Source organism: Pinus tabuliformis, chromosome 9 (genome assembly GCF_031772625.1).
Source record: "Pinus tabuliformis cultivar Carrire ecotype Pingquan chromosome 9, CPIR1, whole genome shotgun sequence".
Classification (NCBI taxonomy): Eukaryota; Viridiplantae; Streptophyta; class Pinopsida; order Pinales; family Pinaceae; genus Pinus; species Pinus tabuliformis.
In genome coordinates this window covers 468374281-468386754 of record NC_142307.1, presented here as the reverse complement: position 1 = coordinate 468386754, position 12474 = coordinate 468374281, and the positions used below count along the sequence as shown (strand labels likewise).

General features: G+C 34.1%; 1 protein-coding gene across 1 annotated transcript; it reads left to right on the top strand.

Annotated features, from left to right (window-relative positions):
* The first annotated feature begins 1225 nt into the window (after nt 1–1225).
* Nucleotides 1226–3893, top strand: LOC149149218 (UPF0496 protein At3g49070-like). The gene is made up of 4 exons (XM_089441221.1): nt 1226–1815; nt 2650–2717; nt 2825–3390; nt 3529–3893. The coding sequence occupies exons 1-4, from the start codon at nt 1778–1780 to the stop codon at nt 3826–3828; spliced, it is 972 nt and encodes a 323-aa protein (XP_089297347.1). The 5' UTR covers nt 1226–1777; the 3' UTR covers nt 3829–3893.
* Nucleotides 3894–12474: the final 8581 nt, after the last annotated feature.

Sequence of the window (12474 nt, the reverse complement as noted above, 5' to 3'; positions counted from 1 at the left end):
TAAAGTTTTCCACAAGGATATGAAATAGATGTAGATGGAGGAATGAGTAAGAAAAGGCGTCCTATAAACGTAGACGGAGGAATGGGTAAGAAAAAGGTGCGCTAGAAAAGCAGAACGCGTAATATATTTGGCCTAGCTTGATCAAAGTCAAGCTCTGACTATTCGCTAACTTAAGATGGGAGATAGGCATGGACGATAAGATGGTGATCCGATTGAACACAATCAAAGGACTGAGCGGCGATAATCTTCTTTATGTGCCTACCCTACTATTTTCCAACGACTTTGGTATACATTTTCTAGCTCATCTTGGACGCCAACGAGTTTCTATTTAATCCTCTCCTAGTTGGCCACATTCTACAGATCTTGGGCTCCTGTTGACTTTAGATGACAAGTTGGAGCGGTAACGACACAAGCTATGCCAAACGGGTATTGTGCTCACCGACAAGGAAGATAAACTCGCTTGGGGCACACGAGAGTTTGAATTTGAAGGTAACATTTTGGTTAAAGAATTATTTTTGGGATTCCTTTACATTGATTTAATGGATTTTGGGTTACTCCAACTTTGGGGTCTCCTCCTTTTGCAATTGGATGAATCGTATCAGGTTTCTCGGCCTTGCTCGGTTCGGATCCACCGGATATAAAACATTGATTATGAGCTTAAAGACAGACATGCTTAAGCAACGTGATGCCATTTTTGTTAAGACAATCTTTCCTGTAATTTGTTTGGGGAGGATAGTGTTAGCTTCCGGCTACCATCTGCTTTTTCTGGGTGACATATGTACTTTTTTATAGGTCTCATTCATGCTCAGATTGGTCCTTTTGTTTATTCTGGATATTGGGGATAGCCGACAATTTGAACCTGTAACTACTTTTTGTTAAGAATCTTGTTTCTTCGTCGTGAAAAAAGGGAAAATTCGAACTTACGATGTTGAAATGAAAGACATGATCACAAGAAAACTCCAGTCAAATTAGGATTAGTATTATGAATTCATTAAATGTATGGAATTTATGCTGGGATTGTGCTTTTACATTATTATAATGAATTTTATATTTTATATTGTGATTGCTTAGCTTCTTCAACTTTACTATCCTTATCATTAATTGATAAACTGTAAGAATAGGATGCCGTAGGGCGATCTGGTCATGAGACGTCGCGTGCAATCTTTGTCAAGTTGAATGCGTGGCCAGCGCTGGCAAATGGCGTCGCAGAGTGGAAATGGAGAAAAAAGCGGAGGGACTAAACGATTTGTTCGCTGGATTGAAAAGCGGAAGTACCGGCATTATTAATTGCGTCTCCGTACTCGTGATCGCTGGATTGGCGAGCGGGAGTGCCAGGCTGCCAGCATTACAAATCGCGTATTCGTACTCGTGATCAGTCGGGAGGAAAGCGGAAGTCGTGAGTATTCCCAAAGAAATGGATTGCATGAAGCCAAGTGGCCGAAAAATAAAGCATTGAGTAATCTTTAACGAGTTTCTTTCCAAGTTTTCTCAGCTTCTAACATAATGTTCTTCTGTGGAAAATAAACAAAAACTGCTGAACGATTTTCTGAAGAAGGGAGCAGACGAATAAGATCAAGAAATGGAAAATGAACAAAAACTGCTGAACGATTTTGTGAAGAAGGCAGCAGACGAATAAGATCAAGAAACGGAAAATGAACAAAAACTGCTGAACGATTTTGTGAAGAAGGCGGCAGACGAATAAGATCAAGAAACGGAGAAGGAACAAAAATTGCTGAACGATTTTGTGAAGAAGGGAGCAGACGAATAAGATCAAGAAATGGATTGCATCAAGTCAACTGGCCGAAAAATAAAAGTGTAAGAAATCTCTCACGAGTTGTTCTGTAACTTTTCACTGTTTCGAACAGTATAATCGTTCTCTGGAAAATGAACAAAAACGACCGAACGACTTTGTGAAAACAACGTACACACAGAAAATGATAAGAACAGTTTTACGAAGGCCATGAACAGGCAATTAATCTTTTGTGAAAACTTATAAATGAATAGATTATGATGGAAAACTATGCTCCAGTCTGCGAAATATTTGCTTGTGTCATATTTCTGTATTTCAGTAAGTAACTCGGAAAGCAAATTATTTTTTCCATTTATTATGTCCATGAAAACTTCAGGCAGGATCTGATATAGTTTTATTTTTACTCTTATATTCGCGAAGTTCTTCTATGGGGAAACATTTGTCTTTCTCTCAATTTTTTATGGAATACTTCAGCCATGATTCATATGTTGAGTTCTTTAGGGAAATTATTGGTGCAGGTAAGTGTGTTTGATGTATATTTGAATTCATTTGTATCTGTAAAGAAAGTTCTGTAGCAGATTGTAGCAAATAGTCCATATACATCCGGTCGTGTAAAATCAGGTAAATTGACTCTGCAACACAATGAAAGCCGCAGATATCTTCAACGCTTATTTTTCCAAAGGCAGCATGCCTATTTCAATTATTAAGTTGCCGTCTTCACTTGTGGGAAAAGACTAACGTTTCTCTGATAATCTCTTCTAAATAACATTCAGTTTCTTTTCATTTTCATGTTTCTTATTTGTCTTCTGCAGGAGGGATATTTAATTGTTTTACGCCCTGTATATTGTTTTCTGTTTCTTTAAACGATTTGATTCATTGTTTTCACTCCTGGTTTGCAGTATTTTGAAGGAAACAATGTCCTTAATTTTGAATTTCCTCCGGAAAATTTGCCTGCCTGGCTTAGCAAGTAAGATAAATCTAAAGATTTTCTATTTGGTTGCAGAGAAACTGAGAAAGCTTTGTTTAACTCCATTATTTTTAAAATAGAACATAACCCATGAACATGATTCGCAGGATCAATGTCAAATTCTGCGAACGAGCAGCCTAAGCAGAATATTTTCATGGATGTAGACGAAGAGTACGCACAAGTTTTCAAAAAAGAGTCATACCACGCCTTCTGGTCTCGAGGCCAAATCATCACCGGGAATCCAGACGAAGGATATGGGGACAGCACGCCCCACTCCCGTCTTCCCTCCTACAGACTTTTTGCAAGGAGGCTCCTCGAGCCAGACCAGGAGAAGGTTCGAAAATTCCTCCAGTTAACTGTACAAACCGACATTTACTACAATCTGCTTTGGGATTACTTCAACAATAGCGCAGATACCTCCAAATTCTGCGGCATTCTTCTGAAAAACATTGAACAAGCCAGGGTGAATTATAACCGCAGCATCCAGAATGTTCTGGAAACAGTGCCAATTTCAGGAAACTTCACAGAAGATCAACACAATTTTATAATTCAAGAGTTTCTCGTCTTTGTTAAACTTGAAAATTCATTTGCTGGTCCTTCTGCACAACATTTCCAGAACATTCGGGAACAATACGGAGATTTGCAGAGCCAACTGGACCTTCATCGGGAAAAGGTTGGTAAAAATTTTAAATTTCTTAAACAAATCTTCTGTTGAGAAACTGTAAAATAGCTTAAATATTATTAAAAGAAGCTCAAAGTTGTAAAGTTAGTACTAAGTCTTTGCCTTTTTCTTGTACCTACAAAATCACAGATTGATGCAGCAGCTAAGGCAACGTATATACTTAACAGAGATCTGGACACCATGAGCCGGCTTGTCAGGCTCCTGCACGACGAGGTCGAACACAATAAAGATTTGATGCGGTTTTGCTTGCAGAGGAAGGACGACAGGTCACCTGTAGAAGAGGTTGTGAAAATGTTGAAAACTAACGATAGCAGTTTCAGCCAACAAATGGATGAATTGGAAGAGTGCGTTTATTTGTGCTTTATGACCATTAACAGAGCTAGAAGATTTGTTATTAAACAAATCCAAATGCAGCAAATTCATGGGTAAATAACTTTAACACACAGTTGAATAGGTGCAAGATATGGGATTGTTGGTTCTTGTACCAAATTTGTTTTACCAGTAGTAGTGTACTTCATGAATTTTTGGGCTTGTTCAATTTCTCTAAGTGTTAAATTTCTAGTTAAATGGTAAAGATTAAGCATGAAGTAATAAGTTAATTATTAATTTATTATTTGGCATATTATCAGCTAAAAAATAATTTGATTATTAAATTATTGTATAGCACTTATTATTTATCCATATCCCACACAAATTAATTAATTATAAAACATATTCAAATTTATTGAAAAACATACTTCGAAAGAGATATGAAACATTGATGTATATCGTATTAAGCAGTAGGATTCCAAAATTGATTCACACATTACAAAAGCTTTGCAGTGGATTCCAGTGTCCCAAAATTCCACTGTATCTCTATTTATTTAAAGTTTATTCGGTCAATACTTTAGAAAAATTCTAATTTATTTTATCAAAATTGTGCATTATCGATAGAGATGCAGTATGCCGTTGTAAGTTAAAACCTTGGAGAAAAAAAGACAGGTTTTGAGTGTGCATTAAAGATCTATTTTCCAGTACAAAGACTTTGGTTTACATTGATGTATATCGTATAAAGCACGGTAGAATTCCAAAATATATTCACACATTGTGAAAGTTTTGTAGTGCATTCCGATGTCCTAAAAGTCCACGCTTATCTCTTTTTATTTAGAAAATATTCTATCCATTATTATATCAAAGTTGTGAGGCAGGAGGGAAAAGCAATTCATTCGATCAACCTAGCAATCAATGTCAACACATCATTACAATTTAATATTTAAGCTCAATCCTATTAATGATATAGTCTTGCGTTGGGTCATTGTGTTGATTGGTATCTAGCTTATCTTGCTTTCCTCTATTGTATGGTAGAGCCGGTGCTGCCATTTCACTAATAGCTCGTCTCTAGTGTATTGGAGGTACTCAAACCAATTCTTGCGTTGGTTTCATTTTGTTGATTGATCATTAGATTATCTAGTCACAATGATACCATTTCATTGATAGGTTGTTTCGATTGTATTCGAAATAAAATTTCAATATTTACGTTATATTTTTGACGAAGTGTGTTGTTGATGTTGTTAACTTATGTCATTATGATTGGGAAAAAGTATTAGAAATCCTAAGATAAGTTGTGAGATTCTTCTTAATATTGTAATGGGATTGATGTAGATTTAAATACTATATATTATGATGGTTATTTAGTGTAATGTAGATTAAGTTTAAAAGATGTTTTAAGTGAATTTTATAGGTTCAAAGTTTAGTCTTTCAAATATGAATTGTGTTACTATTATTTTTGTTTTTTGGTTTTTTGTTATATAATTACGGTGTAGTTTATTATTAATTTTTATGCTTATAATAAAATCGAGAATGCAAGTGTATGATATACCTAATTCCTCATAAATCTAGCCTATATGACTTTATCTAGCACTTGTAAAGGATGCACAAGCTTGCTTATGTGAAATTGTAGAAATATGAGTACACATGATCCAATGAATTATTTTATAAATAATTAGCGCCTCACCTTCTATACATGTTTCTAAAAAAGCAAATTTCTTATATGAGTGGGTTATAGTTGGAAGATGAAGAATTTGTTGAATTAGTGCAAAAAAAAACAACATTAGTAAAATCCAAAACGTAAGATGAGAAAAAGAATCTCACACACAAAGTACACAAAAAGATTTACCGCAAAAATCCTCAACTATGAAGTCCATCCTAATTGAGAGATGCACCATTCTCTATCCTATTATATTAACTCTAGTATTCACAATATGGAAATTTAGGTATTATGAAACATCCAAAACCCTATTTTGTTAATGTGGAATAGATTACAACCAAAATTAGATTACGATGGATTGAAAAACTATTTCCCAAAATATCAAACAATAGACCAAAATTTTTCCCAAAGATTTCTTTTGAATGCTCCACCCTCAATGAACTTTTACAGGGGGATGAAATTAAGTCTACTTACAAAGAGTACAAAACATGTCCAAAAAAATGATCTTTAGTAGATTTTGTATTCTTTGGTAACTACTCCAATTCCTTATATGAAATGAAAATTGCTATGCAAGAGGAAGAGATTATTATATTGATATTTATTGGGAGATGTGTGCCTTGTTATGAGTTCCACGTGTGATTCATTATGTAATGTTTAATATACTAATACAATGGAGGAATGCTCATATGTATGGGTTTGTGATGTATCTTGATGATTTGTATGTCTCTCTCTCTCTCTCTCACTCTCCCACACACACACACACACTGACAAAGTTATGTTAACTTGAATGAATGCAACTATAGGTTAACTAATTGAATATGGCTCCACAAAATCCTTAATACTTTACACCTTACTCAATTGACAATTAGTATACATGCCTTTGGATGTGACCTTCCTTTGGAAGGATGAATACTCTGTTAGGCCACTATGGTCTTGTGTTGGACACCTTCTATAGAGCTCCATTCTATCATAAAGTCAATAACATGGTTCTATTTCCAATGTCTTAACCAATTTAAGGTAATAGGGATGTGGTGGAGACTAATGAAGCACAAATTTCAAGACTAGAAGGAACAAATAATTCATTAGTCTACCTATCAAGAAAGCCTTTAATATATACGAGAAAATGTTGAAATATTTACAGATCAATAAGATAAATACCCATTTGAGAGCCTACATGAGATTTTCTAGGTAGAATTCCCAATAAATTTGCATGAATGGTGGGAAAAACTCACAGAGAAGCATTTATGTTAGCTTCCAAAGTAAAGATTTCAGACCATTGAGAACTTGCTAAAGATCCAATGGTATGACTACAAGTTAACCAAAGCCACTGATTTTTGGTATTAAGGTGTTGTGGAAGGATATGCTTTGGAGTTTGTCGTAGAATGTCATTATTGGCTCTCTAAGACACTAGAAATATTCAAGAAGGTATTGTGCAAAAGAATGATTGAAGAAATACCCATGTGGATAAAAATGTCGATGGTCGAATGGGGTATGTTGCTAAGCTCTATTGAGATGGATGTGTAATCCCTGCACAATGGGGTGGAATTGTAAGCTACCTAATAGTGGAATCAATGTCATAAGTTTCTTAATGGATAAAATGTTGACAAAAGAAGTGGTTTCAAAAATAAAATGATAGAAGTGACACCAAAAGGATGTGGAGATAACAGATCATTGGTGGTGTGAAGAAATTTAAAATATATATGCATGATATGGGTTGTTAAAGGAAATATACGATTCTAAGATGAATTCAGAGTGACAAATGATGGAGAGGATGAGAGAAGTGTAAGAAGGAACTTTGTCTGATCTTGAAAGAGTCAATGAAGAAAATGTGGTGATGTAGAGAAGTTACGAGTTCGCAAAGGTGGAGGGAGAACTTGAGGAATGGAGATGGTAGATGCATGATGAGATATAGGTCATGGATACTCAAGTTGTAGGCACATAAATGTTAGTTGGGGATGCTAACTTGGGAGTCATAATGTGAGTCAAGGAAGGGCATAATCAAGAGGAGGTGTTTGAAGATATTTTTTAGTTCACAATATCTTAGTACTCATACCACAATATTCACAATAATCTAACATTTTGAGTTACCATACCACTAAGGAAGCAAACTAAAGTGAGAGTGAAATCATTTCCTCTTATGCTTACTCCTTACAACTTTTGTGTTTTATTAGGATCTCAAAGTTATTGTTACATAAACCCAAGTATATGTTTAATTAGAAATTTGAGTACTAGTGCTACAGTGGCTTTAAAATACACAATGTGATTGTTATAGGGAAATAATTTTTCTTCAATGTTGTTAGTAGAGCTTATTTTACAATAACAAAAAGCGTAGGGATTTGTGTTATTCATAGTAACTAGAAAATGATGACAATATCACTATCTGAGTCATTTATATGGCTTCCTTTGTTTCATGGTAGGGGAAGCTGATATGGAGAGTACAATTAATTTCTCTTCAATTCCATTTGAAATGCATGGAGAACCAAAAGTATGACATGTTTGGTGGAATTGAAAACAACATTATGAAGAAGGGTGTTGCAACGGTATATGAGCTGTAAGTAGAGCACTCCCATTTTTCATGTGTGATTTTAGTTCAATTGATGGTAGACTTCATGAAGGCTTTCAAAAGTCAAAGTTAGAATATTAGAGCATTGTAGAGTTAAAGGAGATCAAACAAAGGGTTGGAGAAATCATATAGGAGAATGACTAGTGGTTCTAAAGCATAATGAGTTGATTGAGTTACATCATCTAGTATGTATTGCACAAGGAATAGTTTATTGGTGGGTTGCTACCTCAATTATGGACATCATTGCTACAACAATGGCTAGTGAGGTAGAGAGAAGTGTTGGAGTTCACAATGTAGTCAGACTCTCTAAATGGATTTAATGAATATTTTATTCCAAACATGGCTCTATGGTTGGCATAGTTCTAAGTACTGATCCACTACTTTATGCCAATACGTTTCGTAGTTGGTGAAGGGAAAGTAGATTGCACATTGCATGCAACTATCCATAATTGCATCAACCTCATTAGGGCTACTACAAATTGACCAAGCATAACACTAAGAATCATGTAAAGATGATTTAGATGTGGGAGGCATGGGATAACAGGTAGTATGGTGCAAACATGTTCAATTCAAACCCAAACGAGTTAGTGGTAATTTGGCATGCCATGCATGTATAGACATTAATATTGTCATTTTGCGAAAGGAAAAAATTGTAATAGGTTTAGGAACCATGGATCAAGGGCCTATCCATATGGCCCCACAAAAAACACCAACATTTTATATCACTCAGTAGAAATGATTCATGTGTGGCATGATAAAGGTTATGCTAAAAAAATTTTGCATGAGAAAGGTCAATTGTATGGAAGTGGACACACCGTTATATGTAATCCAAGCATTGAGAAAGTTTCTAAACTTTCTAGTGTAGTTAGCTAAAAATAAAGTACAAGGAGGGATAAAGAAATTCTTATGGATTCTAGAGGATGATCAAGTTATGACCAATGTGAAGGAGGTACTAATGTATGTGTTATGTTCACCCATTGATGTAGTTTATTGACCCCTACACTGCGTGCAAAAGAGAAGATCAAGGAAAGAATTTGAACTACTAGTTAGAGGATATGAGGTACTTGAGGTTATGTTTTATTTGGGATTAGATGGGAACATCTTGCTAAAGAAGTCCTGAGAGGTAATGGGATCACCTACCCTACTTTTCTCATTGATCCAGATGTAGTTGGCTAACTAGTCATGTATTTATCTAATTGACATGCTATAACAAATAGATCCTTGATCTAGATGAGGTTCATACCTATGCAAATTTTTAATTCATCAAGATATTGGATGATAAGGATCCCTACTCTACAAAGTCAGAGATTGATTATGTGTTTGATAACAATGCTATTGTTTGCGGCTATCTTTCAAATTAATCACATTAAATTGATTTTATGGTCGACGTTTCGAACCTACCAATGAGGTTCATCTTCAGGACCAAGGTGAAAAAACAAATCAACCAGCATGAATAAATAGCGAGAAGATGCATCAAGTTCCAGAATTAGCTGTTATGAAAATAATATTATTTAATAAAAACTAACCTTAATGGCTAGTGTTTAGTCAAGAGATTATAACTAATAAAGTCAATGGTAAGAGATATTAAGATAATTTATATTAATTATTTAATATTAAATTATTAAATTATTAACATCAATGCTTGGCTAGTGAAAAATAAAGTTTAGTAAAGGAAATTATAAAAGGAATAATTTAAAATAATTATTAAAATATTATTATTAATAAGTTAAATAAAAATTAACGTATAATTCAAACATGAGTGTATCATTAGGGATAATAATTCAAATAATAATAATATTGCTATTTTAGATAATGATAATAATGAAAATAAAAATTACAATAATAATAATGAAACTAAAAATGTGATTTCCAATGATAATGAGAAAAATAATAATGTTATTTGAGATGATATTATTATTATTATTATTATTATCATCTTACTCTCTTCTTCATAAGAATACTAAGAACATTAATACCAAGTATTTTAATAATAACAATATTAATGATAATAATTTTAACATTTCTGTATTCAAGCTTCTGTGATCCATAATGAATTAAGCAAAGTCTTTCGGTAGAAATCACATAAGAGAAATTTTTGGTTGATGCATTTCGAATCAACAAGTGTGGTTCATCATCAGGACCAGATGAAGAGGTAGACCATGGCAAAGGCTTAAATAGAGAGCAATGTAGAGACATAATTTCCAAGTAACAACTATATTTGAACAATAATATTTAAATTATGATATTAATTTATTAATATATTAAAAACAAATATTATTAAGTAACGACTATATTAAACGGCTAGTTTTTGAAAAATAATATTTAAATAATGATATTATTTTATTAATTTATTAAAAATATTAATAGGTAACGACTATATTAAATGACTAGTTTTTGAAAAATAATTTTTAAATAATGATATTCGTTTATTAATTTATTAAAAATTATTAATAAGTAATGACTATATTAAATGGCTAGTTTTTGAAAAATAATATTTAAATTATGATATTAGTTTATTAATTTATTAAAAGAAAATATAAATAAGTAACAATATTAAACAACTAGTTTTGTAGAAATAATATTTAGATTAATTTAATAAAAAGGAAAAAAGAAATAATAAATAAATAAAAGTCAAACTCTAAAGGAGGGAAGTCAAAGGTTATAAAAATGAGTGAAGACCCTAATCGAGACAAGATCATTTTTAATTAAATAATTAATGGAAATAAAATAAACTAAATTAAAAATAATTAATGGAAAATTAAATAAAATAAAACAAATATATACACAGTTGCCTCAATTGATATATATCCAAGCCGCCTTCCTTTGATCTCTTGGTATAGAGACAAAAAGAGACCAATTAGTTTACGGAAAATATTGATACATGTATATAATTTGTATGTGGAAGCATGGAACTCAAACAAATAATGTGAATAATTTACGAAAGTAACATGAATCATGAGTATTCCAAATTGAGGTGCTATATGTCACATGATCGAGCAAATCAAGCTTTAATTTGGAGATCAAACTAATCATGGACACAAAATATTAGAAACATTTGGGAGTATTCATTTTATAAGGTGAGGTTTGATCCACGATGAGGTTGGGTCCTTGGTCATGGTGACATAGGTTTGTGAAGATGCATGAGAGGGGGGGAGTAGTTTCATAAACCATAGTGTGATCGAAAGATGTTCTAGTAGCAATGCAAGATGTCTTTGTTCTATCACGATGCACATGGTCAATAAACAAAGTTGGGATCATCTGAGACTTCAAGTGCATTACCAAAGCAATGAGTCTCTTTCCACCCTGGTGCAGCCATAGAAATGAGGCATAACAATGCCAAGATGATGTTATGATGCTCGGTCGGTGCCAACATATGTTTATGGCGATACAACTAGAGGATAAGATGATGTTAGACAAGGTCACAGATATATTCGATCATCTAGGGTTTCACGTCCAAATACATTTGGAAGGGACAAGAATGATGGTGAGGCAGTGCTATCGATAAAATGTATTCCCATAAACCATAGTGAGTGAGGATTATTTCAAAGTAGAGTTAGACCTTCAATCACATGCACCTAGGGTTACAAATATGCTAAGGGAAAGTCATGACTCTCACAAACCCTAATGTGCATGCTGAGATGGGGAACCAACCATGAACCTAGGAGAATATGATCCACAATGATTCACCATGATGTTATGCAATGTTGATTACAATGCACCCCTGGGGGTATATGAAGCAGGTTAAAGCGTGAAGGGAACCCTTATTTTGACAATCTAGGGTTTCTCTTGAACCTTAATTTGGTCAATCATAAGGAAAGCCATATTGAAGTCTCGCCTGTCTACACACAATTCATCCACTAATTGCGATGTGAATTATGGAAACAAAAGCCTCGAAGTCATGGGAGACTCCAATACACCCTAGATGCAACAAACCTTCCAAACCCTAATGTGATCATGAGGTCAGTTGAGGTAACATACGATGTGTGGGTGCAACATGTAGCGCATGAATGGGCCCAACATTAGGATTTTATAGGAAGGGTAGCGAGGAGAGGAATTGTTTAAACACCTCATCAAAACCCTAATGGGCTAAGCAAGTAGAGGGGTCCCAAAATTTCGAATATGCCCAAAATTTTTGTGTGTTGTTGTAGTGACTACAACAATTGGAAGACCACTAGTAGAATTCAACATCCCTACAATAGTTCGAGTCTGGATAATGATGCAAGGGAATATTGAATAGTTACTATGGGTACCTGTTACCTTGACCTTTATAGGTATTCCTACCCTTTATGTCTCAGCCTGGTCCTGCTAGTCAGTAAACATTCAATTAGAAGTTCATACATGCCAGCAGTCGATGATGATGCAAAGAATGAGGCATAGGGCTTATTATATTCAGAATTTTAAAATTAAGTTTCTGGTGTTGTTCCACTGGTAGTGGGCTTGAACAACACCCCAGTGGAGTCACTCCAAGAAATCACAAACATTGCTCCGCTTCTAGCGAGCCTGGTTAGTACCTCGGAAAAGTCATTGCATTGGATCTTTGTGCATG

Excerpts from the sequence above, each read along its gene's own strand:
- LOC149149218 (XM_089441221.1), top strand. The coding sequence starts at position 1,778 with ATGGATTGCATCAAGTCAACTGGCCGAAAAATAAAAGT. Across the intron at positions 1,816-2,649 it reads ACTGGCCGAAAAATAAAAGT|TATTTTGAAGGAAACAATGT; the intron begins GTAAGAAATCTC and ends CCTGGTTTGCAG. Across the intron at positions 2,718-2,824 it reads TTGCCTGCCTGGCTTAGCAA|GATCAATGTCAAATTCTGCG; the intron begins GTAAGATAAATC and ends CATGATTCGCAG.